Source organism: Mobula birostris, chromosome 17 (genome assembly GCF_030028105.1).
Source record: "Mobula birostris isolate sMobBir1 chromosome 17, sMobBir1.hap1, whole genome shotgun sequence".
Lineage (NCBI taxonomy): Eukaryota > Metazoa > Chordata > Chondrichthyes > Myliobatiformes > Myliobatidae > Mobula > Mobula birostris.
Genome location: NC_092386.1, coordinates 14,315,110 through 14,334,519, shown reverse-complemented (window position 1 = coordinate 14,334,519; position 19,410 = coordinate 14,315,110). Strand labels below are relative to the sequence as shown.

Below are 19,410 nucleotides of genomic sequence, written 5' to 3'. Positions count from 1 at the left end.
GATGGGCCGAAGGGCCTGTTTCTGTGCTATAGTGTTCAATGACTCCAAGACTATGACATGGTATATGGAACTTTGAAAAATAGAGAGCTATATGGGAGGGCAATTCTAGGTAGTTTCTAGAGCAGGTTACATGGTCAGCACAACATTGTGGGCCAAAGGGCCTTTAATGTGCTGTAGATTTCTATGTTCTATGACTGTTGTAATGCAGTTACTTTGGCCTTTCCCTGCCGGAAAATATGATGTAACCTTTGCTGGCCAGCAGGGATTGTTTCTAAATCAATACACATTTTGAGATTCTATATTTCAATTAACATGATACTGTTTCACCGTTTGTATTTTAAACCAAATTGCAGCGTTCTGTGAGCAAGGCCACACATCAAAGTCTGAATACCCATTTGGGTTGTGATCTTCAGATGGAGAGCCTGCATGCTTCCTCTTCATGCCATTGGGCAGGAGGTGCAGGAGCCTTGGGTCAACACCATCAGGTTCAGGAACAGTTATTACCCTTCAACCTTAAGGCTTCTGAACTGGTGTGGATAATTGCACTCTCCTCAACACTAAACTGATTCCACAACCTTCAGACTCACTTTCAAGGACTTTGTAATTCATGTTCTCAGTATTATTTATTTTATTTGTACAATTTGTCTTCTTTTGCACATTGGTTGTTCGTCCATCTTTGTTTATGTGTAATTTTTCATAAATTATATTTCGTAGTTTTCCTGCAGGCGTTTACAGGAAAATGATCTCAAGGTTGTATATGGTGACTTGTACGTACTTTGATTATAAATTTACTTTCTCTGAATGGATGCAAAGAAACATGCTTATTCTGGTAAGATGGTGGTGAGCGTAGAAGCAGTGGCCTCTCTGGGGTAACCAAAGGTGCTTTTTTCTTTGTTAAATGTGTTTTTTTGATTGTAAGACTACACTGGACTCCAGTAAGTTTGAGTACAGCAGGTCTACCATATCAGTGAACTGCCTGTGGTTTGGAATGGCCAGCCAGGCTATTGTAGGAGTCGGCCGGTGGTTCAGAGAAAGGGGAGGCCGGCTGTCAGCCGCAGGAGGAGAGTCAGGCTACCGGGCCACATGAGGAGCTGGATCAGGTTTGGAGGAGCTGACCTGGGTGCAGGTCGTGCTGCTGCCTGCTCGTCGAAGGCACCGAAGCTGTTGTGCAAAGATGGCGTGCAGAGAAACTGTGGGTGACTGTCTGGGGCCTTTCTTTTGCGATCACAAGACCCTGTTGGACGTTGATTGCCGCAGGCCTGTTTTCCTTGTTGGGTGGGAGAGGTAGGTGGAAGAGAAGAGAGTTTCCTCTGTTGAAGTGAGGACAGACCTCAAGCCACAGGCTTGTCTGCTACTACTGTCCAGCTGAGGAGGAGACACCAAAGGCAGTATAGCGTGGCGTCCGTACTCAGTTGGGGGTAGTCTCTCCTGTCCGTGCTGCCCTCCAGTGTTGGATCAGTGGAATTGCCGCTGGTCTGCCGGGAACCATCAGTTTGTGGGACTTTTCACTCAGGGTCTCGGACTAAAGATGTGTTTTCCTGACTTACTATGTTCTTTTTCTTTTCTTTATCTCTCATTTTGAACGCACGTGTTTGTTTTTGCACCATGGCTCCAGAGGAACGCTGTCTTATTTGGCTGTATTCATGTATTGCTTGAATGATAATTAAACCTGATTTGATATTAAATAGGAAACTGGTAATCTGAACAGGAAGTTGCTGGGAGCTGTTTCCCTGCCTTGTGGGGAAATATATTAACAGAATTTGGAAAAACTTAGAAGTTTCCATGATGTTGCTGAATAAATAATCTCTGTTGCTGTTGTCTGTGGTCTCGACTGAAACAAGCGGCACTCCAATGTGAAGTTTGGGTACCAGATCCAACAGGGGCTCCTGATGGTTGTCGTTTCTGGGGTCTGGCAGACTGCAGTGTTGCTCATAGCTCTGGCATTGTTCTACTTGCAGTCCAAATTGTTTCTGTTGCTGCTGTCAATGTGTGTTCACCTTTCCTGCCCCTCTAGATGTTGCTTGAAGTGTTCTTCTGCATCGATCAATCCCGAGTCTCCCCGGTAATCTGATGTCAGCCTTATTCCTCTGTTGGCATCACTGGTGGGGAGTGGACCAGCGAGTGCATTTAAATCAATGTCAAGTAAATTTGCTAGAAGCCAGAAGCGACCGTGGCCTGGATGATGGGGGTTCTTGATAATGGATGCTGCTTTCTTGTGATGACACTCCTTGTGAGTGTGCTCAATGGTGGGGGTGGCTTTTCCTGTGATGGACTGGGCTGTATCCACCTCCTTCTGTGGGCTTTTCCATTCCTGGGCTTTGGTGTTTCTGTATCAGGCCGTGGTGTGACCAGTCAGGGTACTCTTCACTGTACAGCTATAGAAGTTTGTCAGAGTTTTAGATGACGTGCTAAATCTGCACCAACTCTTCAGAAAGTAGAGGCATGTCATGCTGCCTCCGTTATGGCACTTGTGTGCTAGTCCCAGGACTGATCCCCTGATTGGATAACACCAAGGAATTTAAAGTTACTGATCCTTTCCACCTGCAATCCCCCAAATGAGAACCAGCTCCTGGACCCCAGCTTCTTCCTCCTGTAGTCGATAATCTGCTCTTTAGTTTTGCTGACATTAAGTGAGAGGTTGTGCTGTGACACCATCCAGTTACATAAGCATTCTTCAGATGTTTATGTAATTGAAGCCCATAGTGGCTGTCATTTTGCAAATGTCATTTACCTACCTCCACTTTTCCATCAATAATGTGACTCTGTAACAGCCTGTTTGCTGTGAAAACTTACAGCTGCTTAATGTAATGCCAACCTTTCACCTGCTGACCCATGCCTGAAAATCTTATGTATTCACTTGGACCTACAGTGAACTTCAAATTTACCAATATATTATTGATCTTAATTGTTCCCACCTCTGCCACTTCACTGTGAAACGTACATAAGTTATCCAGGGAACTGGCGATATCTCTATTTTCTACACTGTTACCTTACATCAGTTTTCCAGTCATCCCAGAGTATCCACCTGGTTTGTGTCCTCTCGTCACCCCTTTGTTAACCCCTTCTGCTTTGTTCTCCACCTTTACGTTTTTGATAAAGGAACAAAAACTGAACTAACACCTAACGATTGAAGAACAGCTTCTTTGCCTCCACCACCAGATTCCTGAATGGTCCATGAACCCATAAACATTACCTCATTATTCCTGTTCTTTGCACTGTTTACTCACTGTAACTGATAGTACAAAATACTGTCAAAGTCAGATTTATTGTCACTGATGTATGTCGTGAAATTTCTTGTTTTGCGGCAGCAGTACAGTGTAATACCCAAAACACTGTACATTACAACAGGAAATATAATAAAAATCATGCAAAAAGAGCGAAATAGTGTTGTAGAACATAGAACAGTACTGCACAGTACAGGCCCTTCGGCCCATGATATTGTGCTGACCCTTTAACCTACTCCAAGTACAAAATAATCCTTCCTTCACACATAACCCTGACTGCAAACATACTTTGATAATACACGAGCTTCAAATACTTGAATACTTTGAATCTTTCTTTCATCCATGTGCTTCTCTAAGACAATTTTAAATGCCCTAATTTAGTGGCTGAGGAACTGGTGTAGGGGGCAGGGTTTCAGATTTCAGGATCATTGGGACCTCTTCTGGGGCAGGTGGGACCTGTACAAGAGAGAAGAGAGACGGGTTACACTTGAACCACGGGGACCAATATCCTTTCAGGGAGGTTTGTTAGTGCTATTGGGGAGGCTTTAAACTAGATTTGCAGGGGGATGGGAACCAGAGTGCCAGAGCTGACAGCGTGGCGGGGGTGAAAATAAATGATGTTGAAAGTTTAAGCAAATCCGCTGATAGAAGGGTTGTGAGTAGTGGTAAAAATCTTCTGAGGTGTATATATTTCAATGCTAGGAGTATTGCGGGGAAGGCGGATGAGTTGAGGGCGTGGATTGACACGTGGAATTATGACGTTGTAGCAATTAGTGAAACTTGGCTACAGGAGGGGCAGGACTGGCAGCTTAATATTCCAGGGTTCCGATGTTTCAGATGTGATCGAGGCAGAGGAATGAAAGGTGGGGGAGTGGCATTGCTTGTTAGGGAAAATATTACAGCAGTGCTCAGGCAGGACAGATTAGAGGGCTTGTCTACTGAGTCCTTATGGGTGGAGCTGAGAAACAGGAAAGGTATGGCCACATTAGTGGGATTGCATTACAGACCACCCAATAGTCAACGAGACTTGGAAGAGCAAATCTGCAGAGAGATAGCAGGCAACTGCAGGAAACATAAAGTTGTGGTGGTAGGGGATTTTAATTTTCCATACATTGATTGGGACTCCCAAACTGTTAGGGGTCTAGATGGTTTAGAGTTTGTAAAATGTGTTCAGGAAAGTTTTCTAAATCAATATATAGAGGGACCAACTAGAGGGGATGCAATATTGGATCTCCTGTTAGGTAACAAATTAGGGCAAGTGACAGAAGTCTGTGTAGGGGAGCATTTTGGTTCCAGTGATCATAACACCATTAGTTTCAAGTTGATCATGGACAAGGATAGATCTGGTCCTAGGGTTGAGGTTCTGAACTGGAAGAAGGCCAAATTTGAGGAAATGAGAAAGGATCTAAAAAGCATGGATTGGGACAGGTTGTTCTCTGGCAAAGATGTGATTGGTAGGTGGGAAGCCTTCAAAGGGGAAATTTTGAGAGTGCTGAGTTTGTATGTTCCTGTCAGGATTAAAGTCAAATTGAATAGGAATAAGGAACCTTGGTTCTCAAGGGATATTGCAACTCTGATAAAGAAGAAGAGGGAGTTGTATGAAATGTATAGGAAATGGGGTAAATCAGGTGCTTAAGGAGTATAAGAAGTGCAAGAAAATACTTAAGAAAGAAATCAGGAGGGCTAAAAGAAGACATGAGGTTGCCTTGGCAGTCAAAGTGAAGGATAATCCAAAGAGCTTTTACAAGTATATTAAGAGCAAAAGGATTGTAAGGGATAAAATTGGTCCTCTTGAAGATCAGAGTGGTCGGCTTTGTGCGGAACCAAAGGAAATGGGGGAGATCTTAAATAGGTTTTTTGCGTCTGTATTTACTAAGGAAGCTGGCATGAAATCTATGGAATTGAGGGAATCAAGTAGTGAGACCATGGAAACTGTACAGATTGAAAAGGAGGAGGTGCTTGCTGTCTTGAGGAAAATTAAAGTGGATAAATCCCCGGGACCTGACAGAGTGTTCCCTCGGACCTTGAAGGAGACTAGTGTTGAAATTGCGGGGGCCCTGGCAGAAATATTTAAAATGTTGCTGTCTACGGTTGAAGTGCCAGAGGATTGCAGAGTGACTCATGTTGTTCCGTTGTTTAAAAAAGGATCGAAAAGTAATCTGGGAAATTATAGGCCGGTGAGTTTAACGTCAGTAGTAGGTAAGTTATTGGAGGGAGTACTAAGAGACAGAATCTACAAGCATTTGGGGAGACAGGGGCTTATTAGGGAGAGTCAACATGGCTTTGTGCGTGGTAGGTCATGTTTGACCAATCTGTTGGAGTTTTTCGAGGAGGTTACCAGGAAAGTGGATGAAGGGAAGGCAGTGGATATTGTCTACATGACTTCAGTAAGGCCTTTGACAAGGTCCTGCATGGGAGGTTAGTTAGGAAAATTCAGTCGCTAGGTATACATGGAGAGGTGGTAAATTGGATTAGACATTGGCTCGATGGAAGAAGCCAGAGAGTGGTGGTAGAGAATTGCTTCTCTGAGTGGAGGCCTGTGACTAGTGGTGTGCCACAGGGATCAGTGCTGGGTCCATTGTTATTTGTCATCTATATCAATGATCTGGATGATAATGTAGTAAATTGGATCAGCAAGTTTGCTGATGATACAAAAATTGGAGGTGTAGTAGACAGTGAGGAAGGTTTTCAGAGCCTGCAGAGGGACTTGGACCAGCTGGAAAAATGGGCTGAAAAATGGCAGATGGAGTTTAATACTGACAAGTGTGAGGTATTGCACGTTGGAAGGACAAACCAAGGTAGAACATACAGGGTTAATGGTAAGGCGCTGAGGAGTGCAGTGGAACAGGGATCTGGGAATACAGATGCAAAATTCCCTAAAAGTGGCGTCACAGGTAGATAGGGTCGTAACGAGAGCTTTTGGTACATTGGCCTTTATTAATCGAAGTATTGAGTATAAGAGCTGGAATGTTATGATGAGGTTGTATAAGGCATTGGTGAGGCTGAATCTGGAGTATTGTGTTCAGTCTTGGTCACCAAATTACAGGAAGGATATAAATAAGGTTGAAAGAGTGCAGAGAAGGTTTACAAGGATGTTGCCGGGACTTGAGAAACTCAGTTACAGAGAAAGGTTGAATAGGTTAGGACTTTATTCCCTGGAGCGTAGAAGAATAAGGGGAGATTTGATAGAGGTATATAAAATTATGATGGGTATAGATAGAGTGAATGCAAGCAGGCTTTTTCCACTGAGGCAAGTGGAGAAAAAAACCAGAGGACATGGGTTAAGGGTGAGGGGGGAAAAGTTTAAAGGGAACATGGGGGGGGGGCTTCACACAGAGAGTGGTGGGAGTATGGAATGAGCTGCCAGACGAGGTGGTAAATGCGGGTTCTTTTTTAACATTTAAGAATAAATTGGACAGATACATGGATGGGAGGTATATGGAGGGATATGGTCCGTGTGCAGGTCAGTGGGACTAGGCAGAAAATGGTTCGGCACAGCCAAGAAGGGCCAAAGGGCCTGTATCTGTGCTATAGTTTCTATGGTTCTGTGGTTCTCTCTGCCTCTACCACTGCCCCTGGCGGAGCATTCCACACACTCATTGCTCTGTGTAAAAAGAAAAAAAACTTGCTTTTGATATCCCTCTATAATTTCCTTCAATTATCTTAAGAATATGCTTCCTCATATTAGCCATTTCTGCCCTGGGAAAAAGTCTCTCGCTGAGAATTCAATCTATGCCTCTTATTACAGAGGAATAGATATCAAAACTTTTACTGATTAAACATTTATTCTGGCTTCTGCCCTCTTGCTTTCCAGCCCTGATGAAGGGTCTTGGTCTGAAATGTCGACTGTTCATTCCCCTCCATAGATGCTGCCTGACCTGCCGAGTTCCTCCAGCATTTTGTGTGTTGCTCCAGATTTCCAGCATCTGCAGAATCTCTTGTCTCGCTCTCTTTCTCTTTAAAAATACATTTGACCAACCTTGTTTCCAGAGATGCGACTGTGTAGAATCTCTTGTGTTGCTGGTGAAGCACTGGGTTGGTTTCACCTGTAGCAGGTGCTAATTTCTGGTTGCAGCATTTCCAGAAAGAGAGTAAAGTCTTTGCGAAGGAGTGATTTACTGGACTGGTTACAAGAATGAGGGACTCCCAGGTCATCTGGTGTTCAGGATGATAAGAGATATCGATCGAGTGGACAGCCTGCAGCTTTTTCCCAGGGTAGAAATAGCTAATCTGAGGAGACATAATTTTAAGGTGATCAGTGGAGAGAGTGCAGGGGAAATCTCAGAAGGAAGTTTTTTTACAGAGTAAGTGGTGGGTACATGGAACGTGCTGCCAGGGGTGGAGATAGAGGCAGTTGTATTAGGGACATTTTAGAGACTTTTCGATAGGCAGATGGCTGATAGAATTATGGAGGGCTACGTAGGAGGGAAGGTTAGATTGATCTTAGAGTAGGTCAAAGGGTTGGCACAACATTATGGACTGTGTTAGAGTGAGTTTTTTTGGGTAGATGATTTGTTTACACTTAAATGACTTTGGCCACCAGACTTCTGTTTGACAATGCACTTCCTAAAAGGGTGTGAATACCAGATGCTTCTGGCGCCTGATGCTGTAGTTTCGAAGACAGTATTATCTATACATTATAAATATTAATTGTCTTCTATGTTAGCACGGCAAGTGCCAAATAAATGTATCGTAACTTACATTCCTAAAGGCTGTGGATACCAACCCCGACATATTGGTGTCGGAAGGAAAGGATGGTGTGATATTTTGTATGTAGCTTCAATAGGAAGCATTGTCTATAACTTTTTAAGTAGCAGTTGCCTTTGTGTTTAGCATATAAATATCGAGCCCACATTGGGCTAGCTGACCTTTCTGCGGAAAGCCTCTCCGTCCGTATGATGCCTGCTGTACTTTGTTGTGTCGAATAAAGAAGCTGCTTTGTATCTACCAGTGACTCTGTCTCTCTGGTGATTTCATCCACGCTGCAGGCTGAAGAACTGAACAGTGCTGTAATGTTCTATATTCTAGAGTCCCCTGCACTGTTTTGAGAAGCTGTGTTTCTTGGAAGTTGCTGCCCATTATGCTACTGGTGTTTAGGGGAGCAATGAAGGCCCTCGATCTCTGGTAGTGTTCAGGGCTTCCTTCACTGTGTCAGTAGCTTCCTCTCAGTATTCACTACTGTCAGTCACACAAGTCCAGAATGGAGACTCAGGAATACCACCACACTCAGATGTAGAAGAATTCTTCATTGCTGTTTACGTAACAATTTTGTTTTGCCGGTCCCTGAGCTGAATCTCTGAACTTGGAGGACCAGTGGACCGCTCTTAGTCTGGCTTCTAACCTTTGACCTGTTTGGCGTGGGTGACTCTACAGCAAGAGCCAAAGCATAAAGCCCTGCCTTCAGCCAACATAGTTCTTCAGGTTACTGAGACAGGCAAACCTCCAAACCACGACAAGGTTGTGGCCCTCTTGCAGGATTTATTGGAACCTGAGAAATGTAATTGGGCCGAAACTGTCAAGTGGCAGAAGACCGTTAATCGTGGCTATCTTGTGCTGTGTCTTTCTAAAACCTGGTAATTTTTAAAATGTAATTATATGTAATTATAATGTCTCTTTACTGTAGGGTTAAATAGTTTGTCTCTCCACAGCATTCTTTCACTTGCAGCATTTACTGACAGCTGTGTAACTTGTTGCAGCTTTGCAGTCAGCAATTGCAAGGATTATGAAACGCGCTGTTGGAGCCATAACAGCAATCTTGTTGAAGCAATCTGTTTCACTGGTTTCACAACCAATAGTCTCACTTTCAAGGACTCTTCATCTCGTGCCTTTTTGTTTATTGTTTATTTATTCATTTATTATAATTTTTCTTCTTTTTGTATTTGCACAGTGTGTTGTCTTCTGCACTCTTGAACACCCAAGTTTTGCAATCTTTCATTGATTCTGTTATGGCTATTATTCTATAGATTTATTGAGTATGCCCACAAGAAAATGAATCTCAGGGTTGTATATGTTGACATCTGTTTACTTTGAACTTTGATCTTTGCCTCTCCTGCAAGCTGTTTCAAACTCCTGGGAGTTCACATCTTGCACAACCTCTCATGGTCCCAGAAGACATCCTACACAAGCAAGAAAGCTCCCCTACTTTCTGAGGAGGCTGAAGGGAGCTGGACTTTGCACATCCGTACTCACATTGTTTTATAGATGCACAGCCTGACAAGCTGCATCACTGCACAGTACGGAAACTGCACTATGGCGGACAGGAAGGCTATAGAATGGGTAGTCAAAACTGTGCAACGCGTCACCAGCCTACCCGCCGTCAAGGACATGTATACAGAAAGATGCTGGAAAAGGGCCAGCGACATCATGATGGATCCCACCCACCCGGCTTGTAGCCTGTCTGTCCCACTCCCATTAGGGAGGAGGCTACGCAGCATCCACGCCAGGATCACCAGACTCAAAATCAGTTACTTTCCCCAAGCAGTAAGGCCTCCACCTCCACCCACTAACTCCACCACTACTTTATTTCAAGCTCTCTATTAGTATTTATTGTGTTTTTATTATTATCATGTTCTTTCCCATTTGTGGATTTTTTTGGGCTGCATTGTATTCGGAGTAATGATTATTTTGTTCTCCTTACGCTTGTGCACGAGAAATGACATTAAACAATCTTGAATTTTGACTTTGGTTTTTTTTTGCACATTGGTTGTTTGTGAGTCTTTGTAGTTTTTCCTAAATTCTACAGTATTTCTTTATTTTTGTGTAAATGCCTGCAAGAAAGTGAATCTCAATTTAGTGTATGGTGAAAATTACGCACTTCGATAACAAGTTTACTTTGCCTTCGATCCCTATTTAGCAGTCCCAGTTCAAAGTTCAAAGAAATTTTCTTATCAAAGTTTGTATATGTCGCTATATTTTTATTTGCCTAGAGATACAATACAAAATCTTGAATTATGATGTGACTTTTTTGCCTGATTATTTTAGTAGGAAACTTTTAATATTAAATTAAGCTTCGACGTGAAAGATTGTCTATCTGCAGATGGATTTTGAGGGATGTATCTTGATTTTTGACTACTTCCTGTGGCGTAGTGAACTGTGTAGGATCCGGATTTTATACAACATTTCTTTCTCATTCATTTTTTTTCAAGGTTAACTCTGAAAGAAGCCATTGTGAATCTGACTTCCTTTACTAGTGACATTAATGATTACTCTAGTGACCTTGGTTCTGTTCCCTTTTATCCGTAGCACAAAGGCTGTCGTCCGCTTCCATACCCCATTCATTGTGGAGAAGCACCGGCAGCTGTGCCAGCTTCGTGAGCAACTCGTCCTCGACTGCAATGCAGAGTGGCTGAAATTACTGGAGTACGTCAGGGGTATTAACTTTGCATCTGAACTGTCTGTTAGGCTGATCATTGAAGCTCTGAATGAAGTCAGAGAAATTAAATAGATCAAATGCAGTTACAAATGTTTATATGAAGGCTTGTGCCCCAGTTCAAGATCTTAAGCAGAAAACTGTTCTGCTGGGGCATTGCATTTCTGTTCTCCTTCAGTGGCCTCATTGAATAGACCACATATTGTTTATATTTCATATTGAGAAGTTATTCTACAGTACTGTACAAAAGTCTTAGTCATATATGGTATATAGACAAGGTGTCTAAGACTTTTGCACAGTACTCTAGTAATTTTAGGTATTGCATTGTACTGCTGCCACAAAAAAAAACAAACTTTGACATGTGTAAGTGATGATAAACCTGATTCTGCTCTGGGTGTCTGAGAGTGGGAAAGGGGAATCATGGTTGGGAAAAGGGGAAGGGAGAGGGGAGGGAGCGGGAAGCACCAAAGACACATTCTGTAATCATCGATGAGCCAACTGTTTAGGAACCAAGTGACGTTGCCTGGTGCCTCAGGGCTGGGCGTGTCTGCACCCGCACCACGCACCCGTCCCTGGCACTCCTTCTCTGCCATCTGTCCCACACCTCAGCTGTGGTGCTCCACCCTCACCATTACCAACCTTTTTTGCTCCCGCCGGATTTACAAACTCCCTCTCCACTCCATGTTGTCAAATGCAGTACTGTGCAAAAGTAACAGGTACCCTAGCAATATGCGGTACCCTGCATTGCTTAAGACTTTAACCCAGTACTGTAGATATAGTGGCTCAATCAACAAGTTGAAAGTTACTTGTTAGAAGTACGTAATGATGGATAATTGATGGCTATTGTTATTGATTGGTTTATTGACAATGTTTGAACACTGTAGCACAGTACAGGCCATTCAGCCCAAGATATTGTGCTGGCTCTTTAACCTACTCCAAGATCAATCCAACTGTTCCCTCCTACAAAGCCCTAGCATTCAGATGCCTAGCTATGAGTCTCTTAGATGCTCCTAATGAATCTATCTTTACCATCACCCTGGCAGGGTGCTCACGTACCCACCGCTCTCTGTGTGGGGAAAAAAAACCACCTACCTCTGATATCCCCCCCCCTAAACTTACCTCCAATCACTGTAAAATGACACCCCCTCATGTTCGCCATTTCTGCCAGGGTTGGCGGGGTGGGGGAGTCTGGTTATCCACTCGATCTGTGCCCCTTATCACCTTGTACACCTGGAATCTGTTTCCCAGGAGGGAGTAGGAAGACGGAAAGCCTCCATGTACTCAAAGTATATTGTAGAGGGCATAACATGATGTAACTTGCAAAGCTTTTCCCAGTGCCATCAACACCACTGGCTCCTTCAGAGCTGAATAACCTTCACATTTGCTTGATGCCCCGGTTGGAATTTCTTCAGCTTTGTTCATCTCCACACACATGGGCATGTTGTGATCACTATTTAATTATCCACTTAAGCATCATGTCTAATTCTTTCACACCGAGTGATTAACATCCCAGTCCTTAAGTAGCAACAATGCTGTAAATAGCTATTGAAAAGGCACAAGAAAAGTCATGCAGATGTGTACATCTGATTGTGCTCTGTCAGAAGAGGACAATTTTCCTTTAACGCAACAGTCGAAGAGCTACATTTATCTCTGCCCAGTTTACAGGTAATCCAATAGCCAATCAGCTGAATTTGAAGTGCTGTCACTATTTGCTTGGTGGAATTTGATTAGGATGCCAGTTTCCGCCGAGAGCTAAGATAGTGCCTTTGACTTGTTGTCATTCCCATGGAAAAAGAGCACCTGATACTAGTTCATCTCTGAGCGTCATTGATATTAAAGGATGCTGAATATTGAGTGAAGTGAACCAGTCTGAAGTAGGGAAAGGAAATTCTCCTTGAGCAAATGCTGACTGAAAATTCCTATGGCATTTGTTATTTAAGGAAAATTATTCTGTTGACTTCGTTAACTACCTTCCAAATCCGCTGCGCATTTGAGTATAATGATTAAATATTTTACCAGGATTCACAAACAATAATGTACACTCAGTGGCCACTTTGTTACTTAGCTCCTGTACTTAATAAAATGGCCACTGAGCGTATGCTCGTGGTCCTCTGCTGCTGTAGCCCATCCACTTCAAAGTTTGACATGTTGTGCATTCAGCGATGCTTTTTGGCACATCACCATTATTAGGTGTGTTTACTTGAGTTGCTGTTGTCTTCCTGTCCACTTGAACCAGTTTGGCCATTCTCCTCTGACTGCCCTTATTCATAAGGAATTTTTGCCCACAGAACTTCCACTCTTTGGATTTTTTTTTGTTCGTAAACTCCAGAGACAGTTGTGAGTGAAAATCCCAGGAGATCAGCAGTTTCTGAGATATGCAAACTACCCTGTCTGGCACCAATAATCTTTCCACTATTAAAGTCACTTAGATCATATTTCTTCCCCATTCTGATGTTCAGTCTGAACCTCTTGACCATTTCTGCTTGCTTTTGTGCATTGAGTTTCTGCTACATGATTGGCTGATTAAATAGTTGCATTAATAAGCAGCTGTACCTAATGAAGATGGCTACTGAGTGTATATTAAGTTGTTTAGGGATATTTATGTTGTAATTGATTTTCTCAAAGTAATTCTCATTCTGTTCATGCACAGTCAGTTTGGTGAGCACTACCACGGAATAAGAAAGGCAATTGGTCACCTGGCAACCATTGACTGCACCTTCTCATTGGCTGCAGTTGCTAAGCAGGAAGGATATACCAGGTAATGAAGTATAATCTTGACCTTGCCTTCTTCCTGTATTCATCTTAAGGATTTCTCAAGATCTTGCTTTAATTCTTCTATTCACACCTAGTTTTGCTTGGATTTTGCTCATTCCAACTTTGCTAGTGTCATAGAGCACCACAGCTCAGAAAATGGCCCTTTGACCTATCTAGTCTGTGCTGAATTGTTATTCTGCCTAGTTCCATCGATCCGCACCTGAACCGTAGACGTCAATGCCCTTCTCATCCATGTACTTACCCAAATTTTCTTTAAATGTTGAAATTGAAACCACATCCATCACTTTGTCTGTCAGCTTCCACTGGCACTTTCCTGTGTAGATTTTGCTTTAGAAAGAAGGACCTTATGATGTTATTAGTATCTTTCTCAGCTTTAAGGAGTCTAAAGGACAGATGGGGCTCCAAAAATACTTCATTGATTGTACAAATGTTGTCATTTTGAATTATACAACAACCAGTGTAATGCAGACTACATCCCACAAATCGAAACTGAAATAAATAACCAGGTACTATGTTAAATTAAGTTGGAAATGGAGACAAATTTTGGCTTGGGTCTCAGGAAAACTCCTTTAAGTTGAGCCATAGCATCTGTTTCAATCTTTTCCAAAGGGCAGATAGGATCTTTGTTTATTATTACATCTGGCAAAATACTGCTCCATCAGAGAAATTTTATTTGGCAATGCTCTGTCAGTGTGCAGGCTGTGCATTGAACTTAAGCTCCCTTCTTATCCTTGAACCAACATGTCACTTATATGAATAATCTGATGGCATAAACATTAATTTCTCCTCTGCCTCCTCTCTCCTTTTCCATTCCCCATTAAAGCTCCCCTCTTACAACTTTGCATTGCTTCACTTCACCTGCCCATCACTTCCCTCTAGTTCCTCTCCTCCTTCCCTTTCTACAATGGTTCACTCTCCTCTCCTATTAGATTCTTTCTTCTTCAGTCCTTTACCTTTTCCACCTATTAGCTCCCAGCTTCTTATGACACCCCTTCCCCCAGCCACATATCTTCACCTTCACTTGGTTTCACCTATCACCTCTGGCTTGTACTCCTTGCCCTCCCCCAGCTTCTTATTCTGGCCTCTCCCCCCTCCCTGCCAAAACCTTGGCTCTTTATTGCTCTCTATAGGTGCTGCTTGACCTGCTGAGTTTCTCTAGCATTGTGTTGCTGTGGATTTCCAACATCTGCAGAATGTCATGTGTTAATTAATACTAAGTGCAATTTATTCTGAATGACGAAACCCCTGTTCCAATCCTTGACTCCCTAATTTCACATAAGGTAGGTCCAGAACTCTTGCCTATAACTTTTATCCAAGTGGACGAGTTGGTCCGAAAGGCCTGTTTACACGCTGTGTTACTCTGTGATTCCATGACTCTAAGTTGTGGATCGAGTAACAACAAGGTGATGTGATGCACTTGGTATATCGAGAGGACATTTGCATTACATTTAAAATACAGTAGATTCTGGTTAATTGGGACACACTGGGTCTAGTACATATTCTAGTACCAATGAAGTGGCTGCCCCAGCTAGCTGAAGTTTTATGGAAATAGTTAAAAAGGTATAAAAAAGACAAACAGAGTAACTAATTATGTATTCAAATGAAATACAGAACAAATTAGAACACTACCAATAGTACTACAGTGCTATAAAACTGTGTACTAGTTCGTAATAGTTATCGACAAAGAAATTCATTCAGTACTTCCTGATGTGCTTTATTGATTGACTGTAAATGAACAAAATCAGTACAGGTAATGGACTGCCTTCATACTATGCTTTTGACAATTGCCTCCTCCAAATCTTTATTTTCATTGCAGCATTCAAGATGAACGTCAATACCTTTTAAGTTATTCATAGTTCCTAACTTGTTGAAGTAGTGAAATTGTTTCATTTTCACTCCCGGCTGTTTCTGGCATCTCCAAGCCTGAATGCTTGAAACCATAGTGAACAAAACAGTTCAAATTACCTTGCTGTTTCTTGGCTGTATCAGTATCAAAATTCACTTTTTTTTTAACACAAAAATATGCAACAGATGCTATTTAAAAACTGTTTGTTTTAAGCACCATGTAGCGTCTAACAGCCATGCAAGTGCATGTGACTGACACCAGTTAGAAACAGTTCAGCAACCAATTAAACGGCTTTGTGTTCAAAATAAAGGGAATCCTGGCAATTTTCCTGATTAGATGTTATTCTTTAAGAGTTGTCCCAAATAAGAGGCTGTCCTGATTAACTGTCAGCCCAATTAACTGGAATCCATGGTACTTTAAAAGGACACTGAGTTGTTTAATGATTTGATTATACTGTAAAAGAAAAATGGAAAAATAATAGCTTCTCTAAGTTAAAAGTAAAGTACTGTAATGTATCCTATCTTAAATTATATTGACATTGGTAATGGCATAAAAACCTTATGGAGTTTAATTTTAATTATCTTAAATGTTCTTCAGCAAACGTTAAAATTGAGATTGTATCAGAGAATGTGTCAGATGGTAGCTAAGCTTTTATATTTATTTAGTGATACAGTGCAGATCAGGCCCTTCCAATCCAGCAAGCCACACCACTCAGTAACCTACGTATTTAACCCTAGTGTAACCTCAGGACAATTTATAATGACTTATTAACTCACCAACCCATTCGCCTTTGGACTGTGGGAGGAAATTGGTGCACCCGGAGGAAACCCACGTGTGTCCTGGTGGGGGGAGGGGGCGTGTCTTATTCTGATTATCGAAAGTCACTTCCATCATGATTGGTTAGTTTAGAAACTGCAGCTGCTTTTCCCATTGGGTAGATGCCTGGTGTCCCGTTGCAAATATCCTGGATATATATTAAGCACGTGTGGGAGGTGCTAGTTCTCTTCTTTTGTCTTCAGGCAAGTGGTGCACATGACCATTGGGAAGGTATGCTCTGCGTGTGCTTTTAGCTAAGTACATTGGTTGTATGGATGTATGTTTTGTTGAGTATTCAGCTTTGTAGTGTCTGTAACTTGAGCAAAAATGGTGAAATTTTTACTGTTTGTATATAAATGATAGAAACATAGAAAATCTACAACACAATACAGGCCCTTTGGCCCACAATGCTATGCTAAATATGTCCTTACTTTAGAACTACCTAGGGTTACTATAGCCCTCTATTTTTCTGAGCTCCATGTATCCATCCAGGAGTCTCTTAAAAGACTCTGTCGTTTCCGCCTCCACTACCGCTGCCAGCAGCCCATTCCACGCACTCATCACTCTGCATAAGAAAAACTTACCCCTGATATCTCCTCTGTACCTACTTCCAAGCACCTTAAAACTGTGCCCTCTCATGCTAGCCATTTCAGCCCTGGGAAAAAGCCTCTGACTATCCACATGATAGGCCTCTCATTACCTTGTACACCTCTCTCAGGTCACCTCTCATCCTCTGTCGCTCCAAGGAGACTTACCTTTTCACAGAGAGTGCTTTCTGTCGCACTTGCTTGATCTGCGTGAACCTGGTTCAACACTACAACGTACAAACTCCTCACAGATGACGTCAAGATTGAATTCCAGACTCCGACAGCCCAAGCTGTAATAATGTTGTGCTAACCAATACAATACCTTGGTTCTCTACGTTGTTCAGTAACCGATTGGTACCTGAATATATCAGCTTTTAGACCATAAGACATAGGATCAGAATGAGAACTTTCAGCCCATTGAGTCTGCTCCGCTATTCTATCATGGCTGATTTATTATCCCTCTGTATCCCATTCTCCTGCCTTCCCCCCCCATAACCTTTGACATCCTTACTAATCAAGAGCCTATCAACCTTTACTTTGAATATACCCAATGGCTTGGCTTCCACAGCTGCCTGTGGCAATTCCATGGGTCCACCAGCTTCTGGCTAATGAAGTTCCTCCTCATCTCTGTTCTAAAGGGACATCCTTCTATTCTGAGTTTGTGCTCCCTAGTCCTGGACTTCCCACTTTTGGAAACGTTCTTTCCATGTCGACTCTGTCTAGGCCTTTCAATATTGGAGAGGTTTCAATAAGATCCCCTTGCATTCTTGTAAGCTCCAGCGAGTACAGGCCGAGAGCCATCAACTGCTCCTGATACATTAACCCTTTCATTCCCAGGACCATTTTCTAAACCTCCATTGAACTGTCAGCACAACCTTTCTTAGTTAAGGGGCCCAAAAGAGGCCCTTTCTTGGATAAGGAGCTCCGTTAATGACTAGCTGATTGTTAATATTATTGTTTCATGCTGTGGCAGGGATTTTTAATGTTATCTGGTGAAATGCCATTGGATGCTGTGTATGTGTGGAGAAGGAGGGCAGTTAGAGAGCAAGTTCTTCTTTTCCCTGTATAACTGAGCTTGTGTGCTCATCCATTTTTAGTGACTTATTCAGTCCATAATCCAAATACCCCAAACTTTGATAGTTCAGAGAATAAGTTATGGTGGAGTGAATAGTTGCCTCTGCTATACATGTTTATATATATATATATATATATATATATATATCTCGCAAGACCCTGCAGCAGATAGTGAGGTCAGCTGAGAAGATCATCAGAGTCTCTCGTCCCGCTATTACAGACATTTACACCACACGCTGCACCCGCAAAGCTAACAGTATTGTGAAGGACCCCACGTACCCCTCACACAAACTCTTCTCCCTCCTGCCATCTGGCAAAAGGTACTGAAGCATTTGGGCTCTCACAACCAGGCTGTGCAACAGTTTTTTCCCCCAAGCCATCAAACTCCTCAATACTCAGAGTCTAGACTGATATCTACATCATTCATTATTATATTGTAATTTGTCCTCTACTGTTCCTATTGCCTTGTTTATTAATTATTGTATTATTGTATTGCCCTGCACTGTTTTGTGCACTTTATGTAGTCCTGTGCAGGTCTGTAGTCGAGTGCAGTTGTTACGTTGTTTTACATAGTCTAGTGTAGCCTTGTGTTGTCTCACATAGTCTCGTGTAGTTTTGTGTTGTTTCATGTAGCACCATGGTCCTGGGGGAACGTTGTTTCATTTTTACTGTGTACTGCACCAGCAGCTTATGGTCGAAATGACAATAAACTTGACTTGACTTGTGCTGTATAACTTTTTGAAATACATTCAGTACTGTTGTTGCTGTGACACATGAATAGACAAAGCCTGCAAATTTCCTTCCTTGGTTTTGAATGAAAATACTGTAATTTTTATTGTAACTATTTTTTTGACAGTGGCTTTGTGAGAGAACCCAGAACGTGGTAGTAGATGGTTGCCTCTGACTGGAGGCCTGTGACTAGTGGTGTGCCGTAGGGACTGGTGCTGGGTTCTTTGGGGTCCTTTGTTGTTTGTCATCTGTGTCAGTGATCTGGATAAGAATGCTTTAAACTGGATCAGCAAATTCGCGGATGATTATAGATATGTGAAAAGAAAAAGATTGGTTAAGACAAATGTAGGTCCTTTACAGTCAGAAACAGGTGAATTGATCATGGGGAAACAAGGACATGGCAGACCAATTGAATAACTACTTTGGTTCTGTCTTCACTAAGGAGGACATAAATAATCTTCCGGAAATAGTAGGGGACAGAGGGTCCAGTGAGATGGAGGAACTGAGGGAAATACATGTTAGTAGGGAAGTGGTGTTAGGTAAATTGAAGGGATTGAAGGCAGATAAATCCCCAGGGCCAGATGGTCTGCATCCCAGAGTGCTTAAGGAAGTAGCCCAAGAAATAGTGGATGCATTAGTGATAATTTTTCAAAACTGTTTAGATTCTGGATTAGTTCCTGAGGATTGGAGGGTGGCTAATGTAACCCCGCTTTTTAAAAAAGGAGGGAGAGAGAAACCGGGGAATTATAGACCGGTAAGCCTGACATCGGTGGTGGGGAAAATGCTAGAGTCAGTTATCAAAGATGTGATAACAGCACATTTGGAAAGCGGTGAAATCATCGGACAAAGTCAGCATGGATTTGTGAAAGGAAAATCATGTCTGACGAATCTCATAGAATTTTTTGAGGATGTAACTAGTAGAGTGGATAGGGGAGAACCAGTGGATGTGGTAAATTTGGATTTTCAAAAGGCTTTTGACAAGGTCCCACA

The 19,410-nt window shown here is 42.3% G+C and overlaps 1 protein-coding gene across 1 annotated transcript in view; it reads left to right on the top strand.

Annotated features, from left to right (window-relative positions):
- Nucleotides 1-19,410, top strand: part of msh3 (mutS homolog 3 (E. coli)) — a 265,620-nt gene that overhangs the window by 107,044 nt on the left and 139,166 nt on the right. Inside the window, exons 17-18 of the mRNA XM_072281028.1 lie at nt 10,467-10,583; nt 13,244-13,351. Coding sequence (XP_072137129.1) covers nt 10,467-10,583; nt 13,244-13,351 — 225 coding nt within the window. The remainder of the gene's footprint in view (nt 1-10,466; nt 10,584-13,243; nt 13,352-19,410) is intronic.